We start from the raw sequence: 24,932 nt of genomic DNA on the forward strand, positions 1-24,932 counted from the left end.
TAAGAAGCAACTGGATAAAAAAATGAAAAAAAATATTTTGAAAATGCAAGAGATTGTTGAAAAGAAATATGAATCAATAATAGTGAAGAAAGATAAGAACTGAGAAGCAAAGTATAGAAAAAAAAATGAAGAAATCCAAAAAAGAAGAAGACCAATAGAGAAAGAAGATGAAAAATAAGAGAAAGGAGTAAAAGAGGGATAAAAAAGAGAAGCAGAAAAGAAAGAATGTAAATAAGGTAAAAATAAGCAGGTTAAGTATATAGTTGTTGACAAAAAAGAGAAAAATGGGTTAATATAGTGAAGAAAGATTCTTATCTTTCTTCACTATTAACCCATTTTTTTTATTAACCAAAAAATATATATAAATAAGGAGAAAATTCAAATAATTCAAGACGTTGAATTATGTTGAGAACCAAAACATAAAAATTGGGGAAGAAATCGAAAAAATGCAACAAAGAAAAAAAACTAAATGAGAGGTGAAGAAATATGAACCAAAAAGAAAGTAGATGATAAAAAAAGTAAAAATAATACAAAAGATTGTTGAAATAAAGAGAAAAATTATAGATCAGTGGTGGAAAAAAAATACAATTGCATTATTTTTTAATAATGAGGAAGAAGTCCAGAAAAAAGAAGACAAAGATACAACAAAGAATAAGAAAAATAGGTTAATGCGGTGAAGAAACATATAAATCAAAAGGAAAGTATTTCTTTCTCATCTACTTTGTTAAAAAAAAGAGAAAAATTATATATAACAGAGATGTGAAAAAAATGTGCTCAGATATGCAAGCCACACGACTCTCTATATAAGTTTGAATTATTTAAAAATAATTACTAAATTTAAATTTGTGAATTTTTGCCTTTGATTTAATAAATTTTACTAACAAATTTTAAATTAGTAGAAATTACTATTTATTCCTAGTAAAATTAACTAATTAAAAAGCAAAAAGTCAGTCACTAATTTATAAGTCTAGTAAACATTTTTACTAATTCAAATTTAACCCTTTAATGCCCAGCGATTTCAATCGAAACTGCATATACTTTTGACTTCAAAACCTTTATAAATTTGACAAAAATTAAAATATTTTTGGTTTTCAAACATCCAACACCCATAAATTTATTTTAAATTGTGAAAAAAATTTATATTCCAAATAAAGAATTAAAAATTTTTTAATTATAACAATAATAATAGTAAGAAAAGTAAATGTTTATGGACATAAATTTACAAACAAAATAAAAAAATCGAAAATTAAATAAAGCTAAGCTAATAAAAATGACTACTTGCGGTTTTTGGGTAGCTGATTACAAATATGAAATCAGTTTCTCAAATTTCAAAATGGCGGATACAATATGGCGGACGAATTTCCAAAAATTGATCGAATTCGTTTAAAACTTGTTTCTCGGGGATTTTCGGGGTCGCTGATTACAAATATGAAGTCAGATTTTCAAAATTCAAAATGGCGGATCCAATATGGCGGACGAATTTTTAAAAGTTGTTCGGATTCGTTTGAAAACTATTACTCGGAGGTTTTCGGGGTCGCTGATGACGAATCCAATGTTAGTTTATCAAAATTCAAAATGGTGGATCCAATATGGCGGATGAATTTTCAAAAGTTGATCGGATTCGTTTGAAAATTGTTACTCGGGGGTTTTCGTGGTCGCTGAGTACGAATCTGAAGTCAGATTTTCAAAATTCAAAATGGTGGATCCAATATGGCGGATGAATTTTTAAAAGTTGATCGGATTCGTTTGAAAATTGTTACTCGGGGGTTTTCGTGGTCGCTGATTACGAATATGAAGTCAGATTTTGAAAATTCAAAATGGCGGATCCAATATGACGGTCAAAAAGAAAAGAAAATTTTTTTAAATATTTTAAAATTAAATAATTACTTATAAATACATAGAAATTAAATCAAATAAATAATGTAGGAATATATAAAGAAGAAGACCGCATAATCGAGAGTAAAAAATCATTAAAAAAAATCTGTCTTATAATTTTTCCAAAAAAAAACCTCTGTCTAAAAAAATAATTTTTCTTTACCAGGAATTTTCCTCGCATTTTCTTTGAAAAATACGTCTATATTGTATATACATTCACTTAAAAGATTTCTCCTCAAGATACCGAGACGAAAACCAGCTTGAACTTGTCAAAGCCGAAAAATCGCATTTCTAATTAAATAAAGCAACAGTAAAGTTTTTTTTTTTTTGCTGCGGTTTACTTGCGAGAGATGGTATCGGGTCATAAGCAGGCATAAGGGCAATTCATTACACAGGGCAAATCTATGCACAAAGCCTTTAGCAAAGGTTGTGTTGTCGAATTAGCCTCGGTGGTGACAGTGGCGCGCGCACAATGACCATTAGACTTCATATATATATACATAAAGCTTTGGTGGGGTTGACAATTTTTTTCCTCCTCCTTCTTTTTCTTCTTCTTCTTCTTCTTCTTCTTCGTTGTCGTCCCTTTTTTTGTTACTATTCCCTATGAAGATGAATGAAATAGTGCTCGAAAGCTAGTCACGCGGTTAAATTGTATACGTGTGACGACTATATATATATATATACGAGCAGGGAGAGTTTTTGACTGAATGTTTTAGTTGTCGTTGTCGTTGTTTCCCGAACAGTGCATCGACGCAAAATCAACCCCTCCAAAAGGCGAGGGGTTGGCCCTAAATACATTGAAAATGTTCACGCCCTTCCTTAGAGGAAAGGGAACTCTTATGACCAATCCCCGTTTGGGACCAAATTCAAAAGGCAAGATCAGAAACCGACCCTATGAACAAAAATTTTTCTCCCTGTATCCTGCGATGATGATGATAGTTGGAGAATTCATTCAAGAGTTTAGACGAGAGTGAAACGGTTGGATTTTTTTTTTCTAATATTCTTCTTTTAAAGAAGATCTTTCAAAGAACATTTAATATAAATATATGTCTCGTGTTTTTGTTTAACAAATTAAACGAGAATTTTTCGTTTTTTTTTTCAAAAAGTGTTTTTTTTTATTTTTTCAAAGTGACTGTGAAAAAGGGTGTTTTAATGAAGAAAATACGAATTTTGGACAAAATGCAGGCGCAGGAGGCATCAATGACACATGTGTCGGTTAGCACACAAAAAATGCAACCCTCATCAAGTGAGTTTTAATTTTTTTTTTGTTTTTGCAAAAAATTTACTTTTTGCGAAAATTATTTTTTTTTTAACTGTATTCAGTGTACCAAGAAAGTTTGACAATTTCTTAAATATTCGGTTATTTTTATAAAATGGATTTAGAAGAAAAACAATAAATGTTATACGTACCTAATCTTTAAATATAAGAATTGTGAGGAAAAATACCTTTTTATTTTGATAAATTTTGTTATTGTTGATAAAATTTGCGAAAAGTGACTTTCTATTACCTGTGGTGTTCGTCTAGACTGAGGCAATCACAATATTCGACTGGTATTAGACAATAAGAGAATGGAGAGTCAATTAGAGAGAGAGAGGGGATTCCCAAAAAGAAATGACAAATTCCTTATGTAAATAGAACAAGTCTTCAATGGAGTATACAATAGAAAATGTTTTTCTTTCAGTTTGCTCTCTTAAATTATTTTCATGCAATTTTGTTCTTAATTTTTGGAAAAAAAACTCCTCTATACAGAACTAATTTTATATATTTTTATTATTTTTTAACTTTTTCTACTGTTCTTCTTTATAAACAAATTATTATTTTCTATTTGCAAATATATTCCTCTTTATTAACCACAATTTTATTTTTTGCCACATTTTAACATTATATCTACTCTTCTTTTTTATAAGCAAATTAATTTTCTATTTGTAAATAGATTCCTCTATCAACCGCACAATTTTATTTTTTATCACATTTTTACTTTTTCTACTCTTTTTTTTATAAAAAAAATATTTTCTCTTTTTTTTTCGTGAAAAATTCTGTGAAAATTCAAAAATAATTTTCTCCTTATTTTCTATTTGCTTCCTCAAAGAGGAAGAATTGTATTTTTAATTACTTTTTGGATTTTTTTATTAATTTTCAATTGTTTATTTATTTTTTGTTCTTTTCATTTATTCTCTAATTTTTATTTCTTTCTTATTTTTCACAATATTCGAAACTTGCCTATGCAAATTAAGAAGAAAATCTTTTTTTTTATAATTCACGCATTTTTTTATTCTGTAATTTGAATGTTTATTAAATAAAATTTTTAATATCGAATATTTGTTTTATTTTATATTTTTTTTTTACTTTTATTTCATATTGACAAAAATAATAAAATGTGAAAATTTTCTTTTTCGAAAAATTATATCTATAGTTCAGAATTGAAGAAAATTACTCAAATTTTCTTTAATTCTGAACTATATAATTTTTTTCTTTAATTAAAAAAATAATGTAAATTCTTAGTAACTGAAATTAGAGAAAATTTGTAATTCAATAATTCTTTATCCGAGAAATGTTTTCATTTAAAAATTTAGTAAAATAATCATAATGTAATAGGGAAAAAATATTACAAAAAAACAAGAAAACAGTTAAAAATTGTTGCTAATACAAATTTTTGAATTTTTTTATATAATTTCGAAATTTAGAGATTGAATCAATAAAATGTATCGAAGCAATATTGAAAAAGAAACAACATTTTTTATTTTTAATTTGTTTCAATTCCTGTAATGATAAATAAATAAATTATAGTCAAATTTGACTATTTTTTTAGTTTTTTATTTACTAATAATTAGATAAATATTTTAGTCAAAAACTAAATACTATAAAATTGGTAGTAGAAAACTACTAAATCATTTTTTTGAGGTAATAAATCATTGGGTAAACGTTACTATAATAATTGAAATAGTGACCATAACAAATAAATTATATTATATACTCATTTCTGTTATCAATTAGTAGTTTTTGACTATAAATTAGTAGTTTCTCACTACAAATTAATCAAAAAACTTACCAATTCATTTAATAAATTAAATTAGCCTATTTTTGACTATAAAGAAATAGAACCCATTAACAAATTAATTGAATTAGTAATTGTTTCTATCAATTTTTAGTCAAAAACTACTAATTTTTAATAAAAAAAGTACTAACTGGTGGATAGACTATATTTTATATGCCTTTAGACTATATGAAATAGTGTATTTGACTACAAAATAATTTTTTTGACTATGAAATAGACTTTTTGACTACAAAAAAGTCCTTTTGACTATAAAATAGACTTTTTGACTATAAAACTACTAAGGCATCTAGTAAGATTAGTATAGAATTTTATAATACTAGTTTGTTGTTCTTAACTAAAAATTAGTAGTTTTTGACTAAAAGTTAGTGGAAATTTATAGTGAAAAAGACTATTTTATAGTCAAAATGACTAAAATAGTCAAATGGATTATTTTATAGTCAAAAAGTCTATTTTATAGTCAAATAGACTAATATTTTATAGACAAAAGGCCTATTTTATAGTCAAAATACTTTTTTATAGTCAAAAAGGCCATTTTGTAGTCAAATAGACTATTTTATAGTCAAATGTAACTAAATCAGATTTAGAGAGTAAGGAAAAAAAATTCCAACAAGTTTATGTGAAGAAAAAATGCTTATTTTGTTAATGATTAAATAATTAACTGCAACAAAAAAAAGCAGTGATTCGTCGCCAAATGATTATGTTTGTTCATTTATTAGTATATAAGAGGGCATCTCCTGCACTAATATATTACAACCTGTTGGTGTGCTCACGGTGATTCGTGCGCCACATTCTATTATTTCAAACATCTGTCGACACTTTCTCATGGATGACCGCCTTAATATTGCGGGGGTGAATTTCTATCGCTTACAAATTCACCGACTCTCTCTCTCTCTCTCTTTATATATATAAACACAAAAATATACTCTCCTGTCGTTTAAATGCCACATGCTCTTTGTTTCACACGAGATGAAAATTGGGGCTATCGCATGACCTCTCCGACAGGTAAATATGTAATACACAAAACTAAAATTGGGGGACGATTTATCGATGATTTCTTCTCGAGAAAAAAAGAAACAGAAGCGGAACAAATTTTTGATGAGAATTGTATTTAAACATGTAGGGTACAAAAATGTAATTTTTGTTGTCTCTAAATTTGAATTATAGTTAAAAATAGTTAATTGTTAGTAAAAATTTGTTTGACTTTCTGCTTCAGTAAATAGTATAGAAAATGACTATAAAATAGTCCATTTGACTATACAAAATAGTACATTTGTTTACAAAATAGTCTTTTTGACTGTAAAATAGTCTTTTTGTCTATAAAATACTCTATTTGACTATAAAATAGTCTTTTTCACTATAAATAGTCTTTTTCACTATAAAATAGTCTTTTTCACTATAAATTAGTCTTTTTAAATATAAAATAGTCTATTTGGCTACAAAATAGTCTTTTTTACTATAAAATTGGCCTCTTGTCTATAAAATAGTCTATTTGACTACAAAATAGTCTTTTTTTACTATAAAATAGTCTATTTGACTGCAAAATAGTCTTTTTGACTATAAAATAGGTTTTTTTCTATAAAATAGTCTATTTGACTATAAAATAGTCTTTTTGATTATAAAATAGTCAATTTGACTATAATTCTCAACAGAAAATATCTAATTATTAGTCAAAGTAACTAATTTTTATAAATTATGAAATAAATAATTAATCATAATAAAAAATATTTTTAAAAATAAGATCATTTTTAACAATATTAATACTAATTGTAAAAAAAATTATTTTGAATAATAATCACAATATCTAATGATTATTATAATATAATAAATAATAAATAATAAATAATAATAAAAAATAATTAATCAAGAAAATGTTAAATGAGCGAAAAATAATTATATATTATTGAAAATAATAAAATAAATAATAAAATAATAACTAATGGAGAAAATAAAATAACTAAAAATTAAGAATAATAAATTTGAGAAAAGGGATAAATTTGAATAATAAATTCTAATATATAGAGATTTAGATATATAATGAAATGAAGAGACATTATTAGCGTTCGTTGTAATATTATCGGGCACGCATTTCTACCCTTCTATACAAAGGTTATTATCGATGAGAACATCTGACGTGTGTATTAAAAACAAGACAACCCTCTAACCAGCCGTATCATTGGAATAAGAGTTATTTTCAATTATACATAAACGTATAGTGAGAATCGAACGCGATGAGTTTTTATTTTGTAATGCACATGTCGCAAAATTCCCATGCTCTCCCAAAAAAAAAAAAAAAAATATAATCATCACCCTCGTTTGCCTCCGAATATCGATAATTCCACCCTCGCACTCTCACGTCAAACTAATTAGAAGGTGATGTACACGCATTAACGTATGTAAATTATTGTCTAGTATATCTTTTAATGAGACATGTATATAAATACGTTAAAGTTAATTTATACTCAAGAATAATATAAAAATTGTCAGCAAATTTTATTTTAATAATTTTTTCCTATTCGCATATTTTTCACTTTTTAGAAATGACTTTTTATTGATAATTTTTGAATTTTTTATTTAATTTATTTTTAGTTGTTGTATTTTTATATATATTTGATTTTTATAGTTAAACTATAAAATAGTTATATTTATTTATTTATTTTCTTTTTAGTTATAATATTTTTATTTATTAGACTAAATTTGTTTCGATTATTATTTATTAGACTAAAATTGTTACAATTTTAAAATCATGGTCTGCTATTATAAAATAAATATTTACTTGAATCAAATTATTTTTATTTAAATCATAACTAAATTCGGTACAATTTGAAATTTAGAAAATTTCCATTTTTAATCAATTTAAATAGAAATTTCAAGAACAACTGTGCGATTACAGAGATTCAATTATTTTCAAAAGTGATAAACTTCATCGCATAAATTCAATTATGTTGAAGATTCTTTTTTAAATTTTTGTCAAAATTTCAATTATCTTTGGAAATAATAAAAATCTTCAACGATATTCAATTATATTCGTTGAAAAATTTAATAAAATTCTTGACAAAATTTCAATACACACTAAAAAAAAAGTTTTACTTTTAGCCTGTTTTCGAGGCTGAATTTAAGGTGTAAACGGAGTCAGCCCCATTAAACAAGGACAGACTTATGTGAAATACATGGGCTGAATTTAAGGTGTAAACGGAGTCAGACTTTTTTTTTCCTGTGTAGTTTTCAAAAATTTTCCTCATTTCAAATATTTTTAATATCTACTTTTAATAAAATTTTCCAAAAGAATTCAATTATTTAAACAAAATGTTAATAAAAATTTCACAGGAATTCAATTACTTACCAATTTTTTTTTATAAATTTCTTTCCACCAATTCAATTATTTTTAATTTTAAAATGAAATTTCTCGAAAAAATTCAAATATATATACAGAGAATTAAAAAATATATTTTTTTGATAAATTCAATTCTTACGAAGAATTTAAATAAAAATCTTTTAAAACTTCTATTATTTAACAAAATTTTGACAAAATTCTTTAGAAGATTTAATTAATAAAATTAACATTTAAAAAATTTTAATAAAATTCTTTCAAAAATAAAATTTTTCACAGGAACTAAATTATTTATAAAAAAATTTAATAAAATTCTTCGTCGCAGATTCAATTATTTTCAAAAATTTTCCTCCTTTCAATTATTTTTAGGTATAATATCTACTATTTTAATAAAATTTTCCAAAGGAATTCAATTATTTGAACAAAATTCAAATAAAAATTTCACAGGAATTCAATTATACTTACCAATTTTTTATTAATCTCTTTCCACCAATTCAATTATTTTTAATTTTATAATAAAAATTTCTCGATAAAATTCAATTAATATATACAGAGAATTAAAAAAAATAGTTCTGAGAAATTCAATTCTTTCTGTAAAACGTAAAAATTACAAGATTTACTTAAAAAATTGTAATTTTAATAAAATTTTCCTGTCCAATTCAATTATTTTCCATACATTTCTTCAGAATTCAATTATTTTCACAAATAATACACTTTTTTTGAGGGAATTTAAATATTTACAAAAAATTTGAATAAGATTCTTCGCAAGAAATTAATTATTTTCATAAAATAATAAAATTTTTTTTCAACAATTCAATTATTTTAAAAAATTTTGATAAAATGCTTTATAAATTTGAAAAATTATAATAAACATAAATTGATCGTAGAATTCAATTATTTTCGTAATATTTAACATTCTTCCTAGGAATACAATTTTTATTGTCAAAAATTTATTTGCGATTTAAATAAAAATTATTTAATTGGAAGTTTTTATTCAAAAAAGTTACTTCTTTTTTTTCATGGCTCTTTATATAAATAAGTAAATTATATTTTATATATATATGTATTATATAAACGATATTATATATATATATATATATACAAATGCTATAAGCAATAAAACGCAACTTGAATAAAAAAGTAGAAAAAAAAAAGTTATCGAATGATAGGGTAAGTGCAAGCTCACCCTTCACATAGAAAGCAAAGTATGGGAAAAGTTATCGATATATTTAGCGAAAGACGACGACACAAGGTCTCGACACGCAAGCCCATCATGGCAACTCAATCAAAATTGCATTTGGCAAATGCGCGCTATTGAAAACTAATGCAGGCGTGGCAAAAATACAATATTATAAGCCACGAAAAGTAAATTTTTTATATCCGTTCATATATTAATAATTTCTATCCCATTTCTTCCCTTTCTTTTAATTTTTTTTTTTTTTTTGTTATAATATTAAAACGCGCGCTTTTATCTCCTCTTTCACTTTCTTCTATATAAAAATAAAAAAAAAATAAAAAAATAAAACTCTGTAACTGAAAATAAGATCGATTTTGAATATGTGTGCAAGAGTTACTAGAACGCATAATATGAAGACCGGATGTAATTCACACAAGGGGGTTAAATAAAACGACTTTTTTTTCCAATGACAACTTTTATAGAAGAGAAAAAAGTTCCATGTATTTAAAAATCGCTAATGAGTTACCAAGTTGACCCAACAATAAATTCTATAATTATATATTTATAGTGTATTATTAGACTATATATATTATATATTATCATATTCACTTTGAAAGTATTTATTAACCACGCTAATTAAACATTCAAACTTTATGACATTTTGATTCCCGCATATATGAAATCGATTTTTTTTCTCGTGTAAATATAATAATATTTATGCGTGGGGAAAAAATTTCAGTTTTCTTGAACGTGTTATAAATATATATTGATACTTAAGTTTATCAATTTGATACAAAAATTTAGATCAATAGATATTTTTTGTATCAAATTGATACTCTTTAGTATCAATTTAATACTTTCAAAAAAAACTGTTTTCCAATTTTGAAAATAATTATATTACTATAACATTTTCGACTTTTTTCGACTTATTTTAAAAAATTACAACTTTTTCGACTTTTCTTCCGAATATTGCAATAATTTTCAGTATAAAATGCAACTTATTTTCAAAACTTATACAATTGAAAAGAGTTTTAATAAATATTGAAATTTTGCAAAAATTTAAATAAAAATAATTTTGATTTTTTTTAAGGGCATTTGAACCTTGATGACGTCACACATGCTTTGCACAATCTGTAACGTCATCAAGGTTCAAATGCCCTTAAGTGTTTTTTAAAAATTTAATTTTTAAAACAATTTTTAATATATTTCGAATAAATTCAATTATTTTCTAAAATCCTTAATAAATCCTTCGAAACAATATATTCAATTATTTCTATAAATGGTAACATTCTTCGCAAGAATTCAATTATTTTTATAAATAGTAAAATTTTTTGCAGAAATTTAATTATTTTCAAAAAATATTTCATATTTTAATTGAATTTGTCGGAAGAATTAAAATATTTAAAAATATTTCCATAAAATTCAATTATTTATTCCCTAAAATTTTTAATAATTTCTTCGAAACAATTCAATTATTTTTATAAATTACTAAATAAATTTTCAAAATTTACAATAAAAAAAGAGTTTGAATAATTGAAATTTTGTAAAATTTAATTGAAAATAATTGATTTCTCAAAAATTTTAATGAAAAATCTTCATAGTGTAAATTTAAAAATGGTAATTAAGGAAAATTAGCTACAAAAAAATAATATTAAAATATTTTTGATAAAAAGAATTCTTGGAATTTTTGCATTCTAATTTTTTAAAATTCAATTATTTTCAATATTTTTAAATACAAATTTCCAAAAATTCGCGTTTATATATTAATAATTTAAATTCTTTAAAAATTCAATTATTTTTTTAACAAAATTTACCAAATTTCAATTGTTTGGAAATTTTTCAATTCTATATAATTGAAAAACTATATTATCTTTCATAAATTATTTTTAAAATATTTTTGAAAAGAAATTAATTTTAAGAATTTCTTTATTATAATTTTTTGAAAATTAATTAATAACTTAAAAAACATGAGACAGTTTCGGTTAAATTTATTTCGGAAAATTATTAAAAATCAGGGTGGCCATACATGTCAGAGAAATTAAGAAAATTGAAAATTTTTTCGACTTATTTTCAAAAATTACGACTTTTTTTGACTTTTTTTTCAAACATTTCAAGTATTCATTTACAATTTTTAAAAAGAATTTTTTGAAGAATTTTAATTACAAATTTTGAAAATAATTGAAATATCAAAAATTTTAATGAAAAATCTTTAAAGGTAAATTTAAAAATAAAAATTAATGAAAATTAGCTTCTAATTTTTTAAAATTCAATGTTTTCAGTATTTTCAATTACATATTTCAAAAAATTCAAATACATACAAAAATAATAACATTTTAGAATTCTTTTTACCATTTTGGAGAATACAATCAAGTTTAAAATTTTTAATTAGAATTTAAAAAAAAATTAAATAGTTTTTTAAATTATACAATTTTTTTTTTAAGAAATTCAATTATTTTCGAAAAATTACATTAAAATATTTTTAAAAACTAATTATTAGAATTGTTTTATAATAATTTTTTAAGATTCAATTATCTTCTAACGATGTAAATAAAAATTTATGAAAATTTACTTTTTGGAGTTATTAAAATTTTTGAGAAATCATGGTTCTGTTTATAATTAAAATTCTTCAAAAATTTGATCATTTTTATTAATATTTTTCAAAAATTCAATTATTTTTTTTTTTTGTAAAAAATAATTGAATTCACGAAGGGTTATAATATTGTAATTTTAAGAAATTATTTAAATTCATAAATTTTATCCATATATTTTCCGTAAACATTCATATTTTCCTGTAAAAAGAATTTTGTCAGGGAAAGTAATTTTAATGTCAGTAAATTGTCAGGGAAATGTCAGGGAAATTGATAAACTGAAACTTGTGGCCATCCTGAAAATAATTGATTTCGAGAAGAAGTTTCATTAAAAATTTGTCGAAAATAATTGAATTTTAAGAGAATTAAAGTTGTAATTTTGAGAAGTTATTAAATTTCAGAAGGTTTTGAATAGAAATTTTTTTAATTTTATTCCCGTACAAAAATAAACAAAAAGTATTTAAATATTTATTTAACGAAATTATTCATGTTTTAAATAATTAAATTTAGTAATCAGTGAAAGATCGGAAGAATCGAAAATTAAATTTTTGTGATGAAACTGAATTAAGTGAAAGACTTTTTCGACTTTTTTTTCTATTTTATATCGACTGAAGCGACTTTTTTTTGCACCTAATTGGACATCTTCTTTTCATAATAAGAAAGGCGGAGCTTATCCCAAAAATTCTCAGTTCAGATTTCTTTTAAATTTCCCACGCGGTAAATATACAAGTTTGTAATTTTTGCAAAAATTATATTTAATTTCTCACGCCTTTCCTTATTTTTTTTTTTTTTTTTTTGAGAACTAATAGTTTGTAATAACCAGTTGTGAAAATAGTCTCAAAAGAATAAAACGACGAATTTGTCATATATATTTCTAAAAGATGTTAGAATGATGGGAGTGAAAATGTGACTGCTTAATATGACATATTTTCGAATACATTTATTTATTCACACCCGCAAAATCGTTCTCTCAGCTGTCAACAAAAAATCGAGAAGTCCCTTTTTTCTCTTCCTCGTCTTCCTTTCTGACCTAAACGGTCAATTGTATATACACACACAAAAAGTCGTCGTATGGTCGCACGTCTCTTGTCCCATTTTGAATATACATATATATATATATATATATATACTAAGAAAGAAAACACGGATTTTGATTTTTGTCGTTCCGTTTCGTTTTTATAGTCTCGTCAATAAGTTGTCTTGATGATCATCATCATTTTGGAATTTTTCTTTTCTTTATGGGTTATATAGTTCGCCTTCAACGCTGTCATCATGATCATCGCATCATCGTCATGATCAACATCATCATATTCAAAAAGCAACGTGGGACTTGAAAAATACTTGGCAGGTCGTCGTGTTATAATAGGGTTTCCAACTCCTTGTCGCGAACTCCGCCCACATCATTCAAAGCAAGCCAGTTGATGAAATTCTTCTGAATAGACCGGATGTGGCTGCTGCATTCATCCTCTAAGTGAACAACCAGAAACACGACACTTTATCGTATATCGTGATCTAGCAATCGATTCTTTAAATTTCTTTATTCTTTTCTTATATTATATAGGCATCAAGTAGTTTTTGGATTGAAAATATATACGCTTCTAAAAAAAAAGGGTCTTGAACATTTTTAGACATTTCGACTCCCTTCTTCTTTCGGGACCGATTCTTGGGTTCTGTTCTTTGGTTCTTTTACTTATGGTACTATTCTTACTGTTTGGATTTTTAATATCATTTTTAATATCTGCATTTTAAGTTTTTAACATCATCATTTTAATACGAGCCATTAATGTCATGCTTTTAATATCAGCCTTTTAATATCATCCTTTTGCATCAGCTTTTTAATAATTTTATTTTTAATATCATTTTTGATATCAGGCTTTTAATAATAGCCTTTTAATATCATCCTTTTGCATCAGCTTTTTAATAATTTTATTTTTAATATCATTTTTGATATCAGGCTTTTAATAATAGCCTTTTAATATCATCCTTTTGCATCAGCTTCTTAATAATTTTATTTTTAATATCATTTTTGATATCAGCGTTTTAATGTCAGCCTTTAAAATCATCCTTTTAATATCAGCCTCTTAATATTATCATCAGTAGTCGCTTTTATTTCCGGAACACAGTTTTTCTAAGCATATCAAATTGAGACAAAATATTGTTAACCTATGTAATACCCCCACAGCAACATTGTATCAAATTGTGCAACGAATTAATACCAAAAATTTGGAGCAAAAGATAAAAAATTATTAATTATAAATTATTTAATAACTAATTTTACATAAAAACTTTAAATTAATTAAATTTCAAAAGAGTTGCGTTTACAATCTTCATATAAATGGATGAACTTCAAAAGTTTCAATTTGAAACTAATATATAGAAAATTTCAATTTTTATAATGAATTTAAATAGAAATTTTAGGAACAACTGATGATTATTATTATACAGAAATTCACATATTTCCAAAAGTAATGAACTTTTTCACATAAATTCAATGTTCAAACACTTTTTTAAATTCTTGTCAAAATTTCAATTGTCTTATTTAAAAATAATAAAATTCTTCTCCGAAATTCAATTATTTTCGTAAAAAATTGAATAAAATTCTTGGCGAAATTTCAAAAATTTTACTCATTTCAATTATTTTTAATATCTATTATTTGAAGAAAATTTTTCAAAAGAATTCAATTATTTAAACAAAATTTTAATAACAATTTCACACGAATTCAATTACTTACCAATTTTTTTTTTTATAAATTTCTTCCCATCAATTCAATTATTTTTAATTTTTTAAAGGAAGTTTCTCGAAAGAATTCAAATATTTAAACAAAATTTTAATAAAAATTTCACAGGAATTCAATTACTTAACAATTTTTTATAAATTTTTTCCCACCAATTCAATATTATTTTTAACTTTTTAATGAAGATTCAAAATTCAAATATATTTAGAGAATTGAAAAAAATATTTCTGAGAAATTCGATTATTTCGAAAAATTTAAATAAAATTCTTTTAAAAACTATTAATTAAACAAATTTTGACAAAATTCTTTACAAAATTTAGTTCATAAAATTGAAATTCTAATCAAACTTTCTTATAAAATTCAATTATTTTCAAAAATAATACATTTTTTTTATTGGAATTCAATTATTTATAAAAATTTGAATAAAATTCTTCGCAAGAAATCAATTATTTACATAAATAATAAAAATTTGCTAGAAAATTCTATTATTTTAAAACATTTTGATAAAATGCTTTAGAAATTTGAAAAATTATATAATAAAAAAATTAATCATAGAATACAAATATTTTCGTAAAAATATAACATTCTTTGAACTAATTTAATTATTTAAGAAATTTTAATAAAATTCTTCCCAAGAATTCAATTCTTTTCAAAAACAAAATTTTACACTGGATTCAATTATTTCGAAAAATTAAAAAAAATTCTTTGTCAGATTTCAATTATTTTCAATTTTTTAAAGAAATTTCTCGACACAATTTAATTGTTTTCAAAAAGTTTTCAAAAATTCTGAGAAAATCAATTATTTTAAAAAATTTGAATAAAATTCTTCGCAAGAAATCAATTATTTTCTTAAATAATCAAAATTTTCACAAAAAAAAAAATTTTGATAAAATGCTTTACAAAATTTGAAAAATTATAATAAATAAATTAATAATAGAATAAAATTATTTTCGTGAAATATAACATTCTTCTTCGGAATACAATTTATTGTCGAAAATGTCAATAAAAATCTTCGAACCAATTCAATTATTTTCGTATAAAAAAATATTCCTCGAGGTAATTCAATTATTTAAGAAATTTTTATAAAATTCTTGACATAAATTCAATTATGTGTAAAATTTTTTTTAAATTCTCGTCAAAATTTCAATTATCTTTGGAAATAATAAAATTCTTCTCCGAAAATAAATTATTTTCGTAAAAAATTTAATAAAATTCTTGTTTAAATGTCAGTAATTTTTAAAAAAAATTTATCTTTTTAATTATTTTAAATATCTACTATTTTAATAAAATTTTCCAAAAGAATTCAATTATTTAAACGAAATTTAAATAAAAATTTCACAGGAATTTAATTACTTACCAATTTTTTTATAAATTTCTTTCAACCAATTCAATTATTTTTAATTTTTATAATGATGTTTCTCGAAAGAATTCAAATATTTACAGAGAATTGAAAAATAAATTTCTGAAAAAATCAATTATTTTGAAAAATTTAAATAAAATTCTCTTAAAAATTCTATTATTTAACAAAAATTTGCCAATATTCTTTACAAGATTTAATTAATAAAATTGCAAATTTAAATTTTAATAAAAATACAATTCAATTATTTTCAATACATTTCTTCACAAGAATTTAATTATTTTCACAAGTAATACATTTTGTTATGGGAATTTAATTATTTAAAAAAATTTGAATAAAATTCTTCGCAAGAAATCAATTATATTCATAAATAATAAAATTTTTTTCGACAGTTCAATTATTTTAAAAAATTTTGATGAAATGCTTCATAAAGTTGAAAAATTATAATAAATTAATTGATCATAGAATACAGTTATTTTCGTAAAAATACAACATTTTTTCTAGGAATACAATTATTGTCAAAAATGTTTATAATAATCTTTGAAACAATTCAATTATTTTCATAAAAAATAAAATTCTTCGAAGCAATTCAATTATTTAAGAAATTTTAATTAAATTCTTCCCAAGAATTCAATTCGTTTTAGAAATAAAATTTTTCACAAGAATTCAATTATTTAAAAAAAATTAATAAAATTCTTCGTCAGATTTCAATTATTTTCAGTTTTTTAATGAAATTTGTCAAATCAAAACGGTGCTTCGTTTTTTGTCTCAAAAGTTGTTATCCTTAGAAAAATTGTGAAACGAAAAACGGAAAAGTACTTTGACGGTAACTTTTAGGAAATAACTCGCATATAGCAAAATATAAGTGAAAAGATTGTCAATTTTTGGTACAACAAATACATGCGCGTTCTTTATGCTTGCGGGGCGAGAATATAAAGAAGAGGAAGGAAGGGATTTACACCTTCTTTGTTACAACAAAGAAGGAAAATCACATTTTTTTTTCCTTTTTGCTGAGCGCGTAAATATTTCTATTTTGATGATGCGGCTAACAAAATATATTTTCTTTCGTTTCAGGTCGCATCTTATATGATATTCCATGTAAAGTGTGTCGTGATCATTCCTCGGGGAAGCATTATGGAATATTTGCCTGCGACGGCTGTGCTGGTTTCTTCAAGAGGTCAATAAGACGTTCGCGACAGTATCATTGCAAAGCAAAGGCCGAGGGCGGTTGCACGGTTGACAAAACACACAGAAACCAATGTCGCGCTTGTCGTTTGGCAAAATGCATACAAGCCGGAATGAATAAAGACGGTAAGGGAGAGGAAACATTTTTTTTTTTTTTAAATTAAAACTGTTAATATTTGAAAGTACACTGGAGCGCCGATTTAGCGGATACCGTTTTAGCGGAATTTTCGGGTTATGATTTACGATTTTCTTTGTCCTGATTTGTTAAAGGTATTTTTTTTTTTAAATTGTTAAGGTATTTTTCGCTTTAACGGACAATTCCGCTAAATCGGAGTTCGAGTGTAGTAGATTCTTAATTAGAAGGAAGAAAACAAAAGTATTTAATAATTGTATTTTTATTACAGCGGTTCAACATGAGAGAGGACCGAGAAATTCAACACTCAGGAGACAAATGGCGATGTACTTGAAGGAACCGGAAGTTATAAATACTTTGGTACCACCAACGCCAGCTGCGGCTGCGGCCGCCGCAGCAGCGTTGGACCTTGCACTTCCAAAACCTCCACTGGATCATCGAATTCAACCTCCAATTATGCCACCAAGTGGACCACATCACCACCACCATCATCACCATCATCATCGTGTGCCCCACACAATGCCACATCCAATCTACGCACACGCTAGCATCAACATGTGTAAGGTAATTAAATACAAATTTCAATCCTAATTTGCACCCATTTTTAAAATCAATAAATCAGTTTTTCTTGATAGTAACAAAATCAAAAATATACTACTACAGGGTTGCCACGAAAATTTAATTTTTTTCCCCTGACTTTTACCTATAATTTCCTGACTTTTTTCAGACTGATTTTAACTTTTTCCCTGTACCTGAAGAATATTCCGATTCACTCAAAAAATTATCAGATACTCAAAAAAATGTTCTAATTACATTTATTTACAAATTTCTTCGAAAGTAAAATTATTCGAAAACATAAAATAACTCCCTTTTGAATAAATATTTAATAATTATTATTTTTCCATATAGGAATTAAGATTCTTAAATTCAAACCTTCTGAAATTCAATAATAACTATAATGAGAATATAGTAAAACACGAAAAAATCGACTACTCCGAGTCGAATATAATAAATAATAAAAATATAATACATTTAAAATGACAGAGTGATAAAATCATTATTTTTTATCATAAGAAAATGATAAATTCAAATTTTCCAAGATTTTAATTTGAACCCTTTTCAAAATTCAATTATTTCTAAAAATTCACGCTATAATAATGCTTTTAATATTCAATTATAATTTTAAATTATAAGTGAAATTCATTTTTTAATCAATATTTTATTAGAAACTTTTTAGAGAATTCATAATTATTAAAATAGAAAAATAAATAATTTATTAAATAATCGAATATTTCTTAACATTGAACTTTCATGAAGAATTTTATCAAAATTTTTAAAAATAATTGAATTCTGTCGGCGAATTTTAAAAAAAATTTTAAAAGTAAACGCAATTTTTCTATCATTTTATTTAAAATTATATAAAAAATGATTGAAATTCTACTGCGACAAGATTTGTTATTTATGAAAATAATTGAATTCTTGCAATGAATTTTATTAAACATTTTTGTAAAGAATTGAATTCCTGTGGGAAATTTTATTTGTAAAAATAATTGAATTCGTATGGGAAATTTTATTTGTAAAAATAATTGAATTTCAGAGAAAAATATTTTTATTTATGAAAATAATTAATTTCTTGAGAAAAATTTTATTCAAATTTTTTTCTAAATAATTGATTTTCTAAGAATTTTTTAAAACTTTTTGGAAATAATTATATATACCATCGAGAGAAATATCATTAAAAAATTGAAAATAATTGAAATCTGAAGAAGAATATTTTATTAAATTTTTTTAAAATAATTGAAGTCCTGTGAAAAATTTTTTATTTGAAAAGAACTGAATTCTTGAGACAAATTTTATTAAAATTTCTTAAATAATTAAATTGGTTCGAAGAATTTTATTTTTTACGGCAAATAATTGGAATTGTTTCGAAGATTATTATAAACATTTTTGATTTTGACAATAATTGAATTCCTAGAAAGAATGTTATATTTTTACGAAAATAATTGTATTCTATCAACAATTTATTTATTATAATTTTTCAAATTTATGAAACATTTCATTAAAATTTTTTTAAATAATTGAATTGTCGAGAAAAATTGTATTTATATTTATGAAAATAATTGATTTCTTGCAAAGAATTTTATTTACATTTTTTAAAATAATTGATTTTCTTCAAATATTTGAAAACTTTTTGAAAATAATTAAATTCTGTCGAGAAATTTCTTTAAAAAATTGAAAATAATTGAAATCTGACTAAGAAGTTTATTAAATTATTTTTTAAATAATTGAATTTCTTTGGAAAATTTTATTTTTAAAAAGAATTAAATTCTTGGGAAGAATTTTAACAAAATTTCTTAAATAATTGAATTGCTTCGAAGAATTTTATATTTTACGAAAATAATTGAATTATTTCGAAGATTTTTATAAACATTGTTGACAATAATTGAATTCCTAAAAAGAATGTTATATTTTTACGAAAATAATTGTATTCTATGATCAATTTATTTATTATAATTTTTCAAATTTATGAAGCATTTTATCAAAATTTTTTTAAATAATTGAATTCTCGAGAAAATTTTTATTATTTATGAAAATAATTGATTTCTAGTGAAGAATTTTATTCAAATTTTTTTAAATGATTGAATTCTTATAAAAAATATATTATTTGTAAAAATAATTGAATTCCTAAAAAGAAATGTATTGAAAATAGTTGAATTGTAAAGGAAAATTTTATTAAAATTTCAATTTTATTCACTAAACCTTGTAAAGAATTTTGTGAAAATTTTTTTAAATAAAAGAATTTTTAAAAGAATTTTATTTAAATTTTTCGAAATAATTGAATTTTTCAGAACTATTTAAAAATTTTTTTCAATTCTCTGAATATATTTGAATTCTTTCGCGAAACTTCATTAAAAAATTAAAATAATTGAGGCCTTGGATCAAATAACTCGCCCGACGCTCGAAGACACGCTCTAATACCAGTCGGGTAGCAGTGAGTGGCCCAGAGGCGCTCACTGCTCACTGACTGGCAGTTGCGCGTTCCTCCGAGCGTCGGGCGAGTTATTCGATCCAAGGCCTCAATTGAATTAGTAGGAAGAAATTTATAAAAAAAAATTGGTAAGTAATTGAATTCGTGTGAAATTTTTACTAAAATTTTGTTTAAATAATTGAATTATTTTGGATAATTGAAATGAATTTTTGAAAATTATTGAAATTTTGCCAAGAATTTTCTTAAATTTTTTACGAAAATAATTGAATTTCGGAGAAGAATTTTATTATTTATAAAAATAATTGAAATTTTGACGAGAATTTAAAAAATTTTTTGAATATAATTGAATTTATGCGAAGAAGTTTATCACTTTTGAAAATAATTGAATTTCTGTAATCAGTTATTGTTCCTAAAATTTCAATTTCAATTTATTAAAAACTGAAATTTTAGAAAATTTCAAATTTAAACCATTGAAGTTCATCTATATTTCATATATGAAAATTGTAAACACAACTTTTTTGAAATCGAATTAATTTTCAAATTTTTAAGTAAAATTATTCATTAAATAATTTATAAGTAATAATTTTATTATAGTTCTTCAAGAATTAAGTTATTTGAAAATAAATTATTGTCAGATATAGAAAAATTTTAAAGGTTTTTTTTATTAGAATTCGTGGTAATTTCATATAGTTTATGTGGCAAACAAAAGAGACACAAAAATTCAGAATTTTCTTGTAATAATTTTTTTCAGTACTTTTAATAAAAAACCCCAGACTTTTTCCTGACTAATTCTAATTTCCCTGACTTCTCTGACCTGTGGCAACTGTATTAATAAAGTATATGTTTTTGAAGTCAAACATTTGTATCAATTTTTGATCTTTTGCTCCAAATTTTTGGTACCAATTCGTTGGGCAATTTGATACAACCCCCACAGCATCTAAACTTGCAGCATCATTGACAATATTAATGAAAGTTTCACTGTTTCACTGAAAGTTTCACTGAAAGTTGACAAAATTCAACGAATGTTGTCAATGGCAAGTTTAGATGCTGTGGGGGCATTAGGTTAATAACAGTATTTAGGATTTAGTGTTATAACATTGAATCTAAAAAAGAGATTTTAAAATCCCTTTTTTTCAACGAAACTTCTTTTTTCTAATTTAAAAATATTCCTCCAGATACCGCTCACAGCTGGAATACCAATAATGCCGGCCATTACTCCAGAGCCAGTTTGCGAGCAAGCGGCACAAATTCTCTTCATCAATGTCCGTTGGGCGAGGGACTTGACATCAGGTTCGGGTCTATCGATGGACGATCAATTAACACTCCTCGAAGCATCGTGGCGTGAATTATTCCTCCTCACAGCAGCGCAAATATTACCAAACTTAGATCCAACATCCCTTCTACCACCAAGATCCCAAAGTCTTTCTCTCGCATTTCAAGTGAATAGATTTCGTGAGACATTATTAAGTTTTCATGCAATGAATCTCAGTGCTAATGAATATGCCTGCATTAAGGCTATTGTTTTATTTAAAGCCGGTCTTGAATGCGAAGCACTGCCAAGCAGTCCAAGCAGTAATGGATCATCATCGCCAACAAATGGTGCGCCAATGGGTAAATTACGCGATCCAGCAACAGTCGCTAGATTAAGGGACAATTTTCAAATAGCATTGGGTCATCAATTGAGTTCCATTGCCTATGGTACATTGAGATTTGGTAAAATTTTACTACTCTTACCAACATTAAAGTGCATCTCACCGGGAACAATTGAGGAACTCTTCTTTAGACGCACAATTGGCATTATTCCAATGGAGAGAATTATTTGCGATATGTACAAATCGCCTTGAGTTTCAAAAACCGCAAAAGTGTTTGAAAACAAAAATCCAAACTTTGGTCTTTTAAACTTTAATTTTTCCAAGTTTCGGTCTTTCAAACTTTGGGTTTTCCAAACTTTGGTCTTTCAAACTTTATTTTTTTTTAAGTTTTGGCCTTTCAAACTTTGGGTTTTTCAAACTTTGGTCTTTCAAACTTTGGGTTTCCAAACTTTGGTCTTTCAAACTTTGGGTTTTCAAACTTTAATTTTTTCAAGTTTTGGTCTTTCAAACTTTGGGTTTTTCAAACTTTGATCTTTCAAACTTTGGGTTTCCAAACTTTGGTCTTTCAAACTTTAATTTTTTCAAGTTTTGGCCTTTCAAACTTTGGGTTTTTCAAACTTTGGGTTTCCAAACTTTGGTCTTTCAAACTTTGGGTTTTCCAAACTTTGGTCTTTCAAACTTTAATTTTTCCAAGTTTCGGTCTTTCAAACTTTGGGTTTTCAAACTATAATTTTTCCAAGTTTCGGTCTTTCAAACTTTGGGTTTTCCAAACTTTGGTCTTTCAAACTTTAATTTTTTCAAGTTTTGGTCTTTCAAACTTTGGGTTTTCCAAACTTTGGTTTTTTAAACTTTAATTTTTCCAAAAGTTTTGGTCTTTCAAACTTTGGTTTTTCCAAACTCAAGGTGCATTTTTCTAGGCATATAGGCAATATATCATCGTTTGGTTAATCGTCTAACGATATTGAACAAGCGGCGCAAACAAATAGTATATATATATATGTGTGTATATAAAATGTTGATAAAAGTAAATCTGTGATATAAACATATCACGATAAATTAAAATTTAGAAGAATATTTTTTTTATGAAAAAAGAAAGAAAAGAAGAGCATTAAATTCCAAAATGTGCACAAAGTGCAGTGGAAGCAATAAATTGAGGAAGAAAAAAGAAAAAAAAGAACACATGTACCTAAATTATGTACCGGAAATACGTTAACAGAATATTATATGTATTGTAATTTTTCCAATATATGTGACTCTATAAGTAAAAGTTACGCTCATCGCAGCAAAAAAAAATTTTACTCTCTTCAGCATTTATAATCTTGTAAATTAAAAAACGTCTATGACTTTGATTATAATTTTAACCTTGACTTTGACATTAATATTAACATTAATTTTTGACTTCGATATTGATTCTGAGTTTGACTTTCTTTTTGACTTTCAATTTAACTTTGACTTCCACTTTGATTCTCAAAGTCAAAGTCAGAGTGAAAATAAAATTCAAAGTCAAAGTCGCAAATTTTTCACCGCGTCAAGCAAACTTTCACGATAGAGATTTCACAATTGTAACTTAGAGAATTTTTTTCCCAACCATTTTTGATTGATTCAAATTTTTTTATCGATTATTTCGGCCATAGTGCAAAAAAAAAACGCGTTTCAAACGTGTTCCCAAAAATATATTTTATTGTAAAACAATTGTTATAAAAAAGAAAAAATATTGTACTTTTTTTATAAATAAAACTTATTAAGAATTCTGTGAATTCACTTTTGCGAAATAATGAAATATTAAAATAAAAACGAAAATCTATTAATTTATAATTTATATACTATTAGTAATAATCGATAATTTCTTTTGAATCGAAAAAAAAAAAAATTCTCCCAGGTTAATTGATTGGAAAATTTAAAAAAAAAAAAAAATAAGAATCTGGAAAACGTGGTACAAGACTGTATGCTATTGATTGATAGAAAAAAAAGAATCATATGTTGTAAATATATTCTATCGTGTAGATATTTAAAAAAAAAATTGTACATAGAAATAGATAAAAATTGTCCTTTAACGTGTGTATATGAAATTTAAGCCTTTTTTTTAAAAAATAAAATTTTTCTCGTATTTTATCATGCAAACATAGTTGCAATACAATTTTTTTTCGAATTTTATGTTGTACATATTTTTATTTACTAAGGCACTCGCTGCGCGTTTTAATAATTATATATATACATCAGTTATATGTAGACAATTCATATATATGCCAAAAAAGTATATAAAATAAAGATGTTACAACTTATATAAAAATAAATATTTTTCGTTTTATTATTATTACCCTGTTTTTTTTTGGCTTTTCTAAACTACAAAAGAAGTATTTTTTTCACACTATATTTTTCTTAGAAATTAAATTAAATTCGAATTTTTAATTTTTTTATAATTTTATAATTTTTAAATTTAAAATTTTTAATTTTTATATATAATTTTATAATTTAAAAATTTTAAATCGTTAAATGTTTTCAAAATTTACAAAATTTTAAAGATAGAAATTAAAATTTTTTTTTATTATTATATTATTTATTAGTTTTAATATTATTTATTATTATTTTCTATTATATTATTAATTATTTTAATTAAATTATAAAAAGTTGTTTTATTGTTAACAAACAAAATACATCTTTTAATAGTTGATAAATAATAATTAATAATTGAATTGTAAATTTCAAAAAGGACTCTAATCGAAAAACTTTTATTATTTATAAATTTAGTTATTTATTAAAAAATATTTTTTTTTGAACGCCAAACGTCGACGCTAAATACAAAGTATCACTAAACGATTTGGTAAATACTTGTAAATAAAAATAAAGAATTTTTTTAAACTATTGTAAAATGACTATAAAGTACCTTAACTGACGATTTTCCGTCATATTACACATA

The 24,932-nt window shown here is 24.0% G+C and overlaps 1 protein-coding gene across 1 annotated transcript; it reads left to right on the forward strand.

Annotated features, from left to right (window-relative positions):
* Positions 1 to 2,620: 2,620 nt before the first annotated feature.
* LOC122498678 (nuclear receptor subfamily 2 group E member 1) lies at positions 2,621 to 24,264 on the forward strand. Its single transcript, XM_043606529.1, has 5 exons — positions 2,621 to 2,853; positions 3,005 to 3,121; positions 17,191 to 17,427; positions 17,706 to 17,998; positions 21,599 to 24,264. Exons 2-5 carry the CDS (start codon positions 3,028 to 3,030, stop codon positions 22,265 to 22,267), a joined length of 1,293 nt encoding a protein of 430 aa, XP_043462464.1. The 5' UTR covers positions 2,621 to 2,853; positions 3,005 to 3,027; the 3' UTR covers positions 22,268 to 24,264.
* The last annotated feature ends 668 nt before the right edge of the window (positions 24,265 to 24,932 follow it).

The sequence above is a fragment of the Leptopilina heterotoma genome, unplaced genomic scaffold (genome assembly GCF_015476425.1).
Source record: "Leptopilina heterotoma isolate Lh14 unplaced genomic scaffold, ASM1547642v1 Lhet_157, whole genome shotgun sequence".
NCBI lineage: Eukaryota > Metazoa > Arthropoda > Insecta > Hymenoptera > Figitidae > Leptopilina > Leptopilina heterotoma.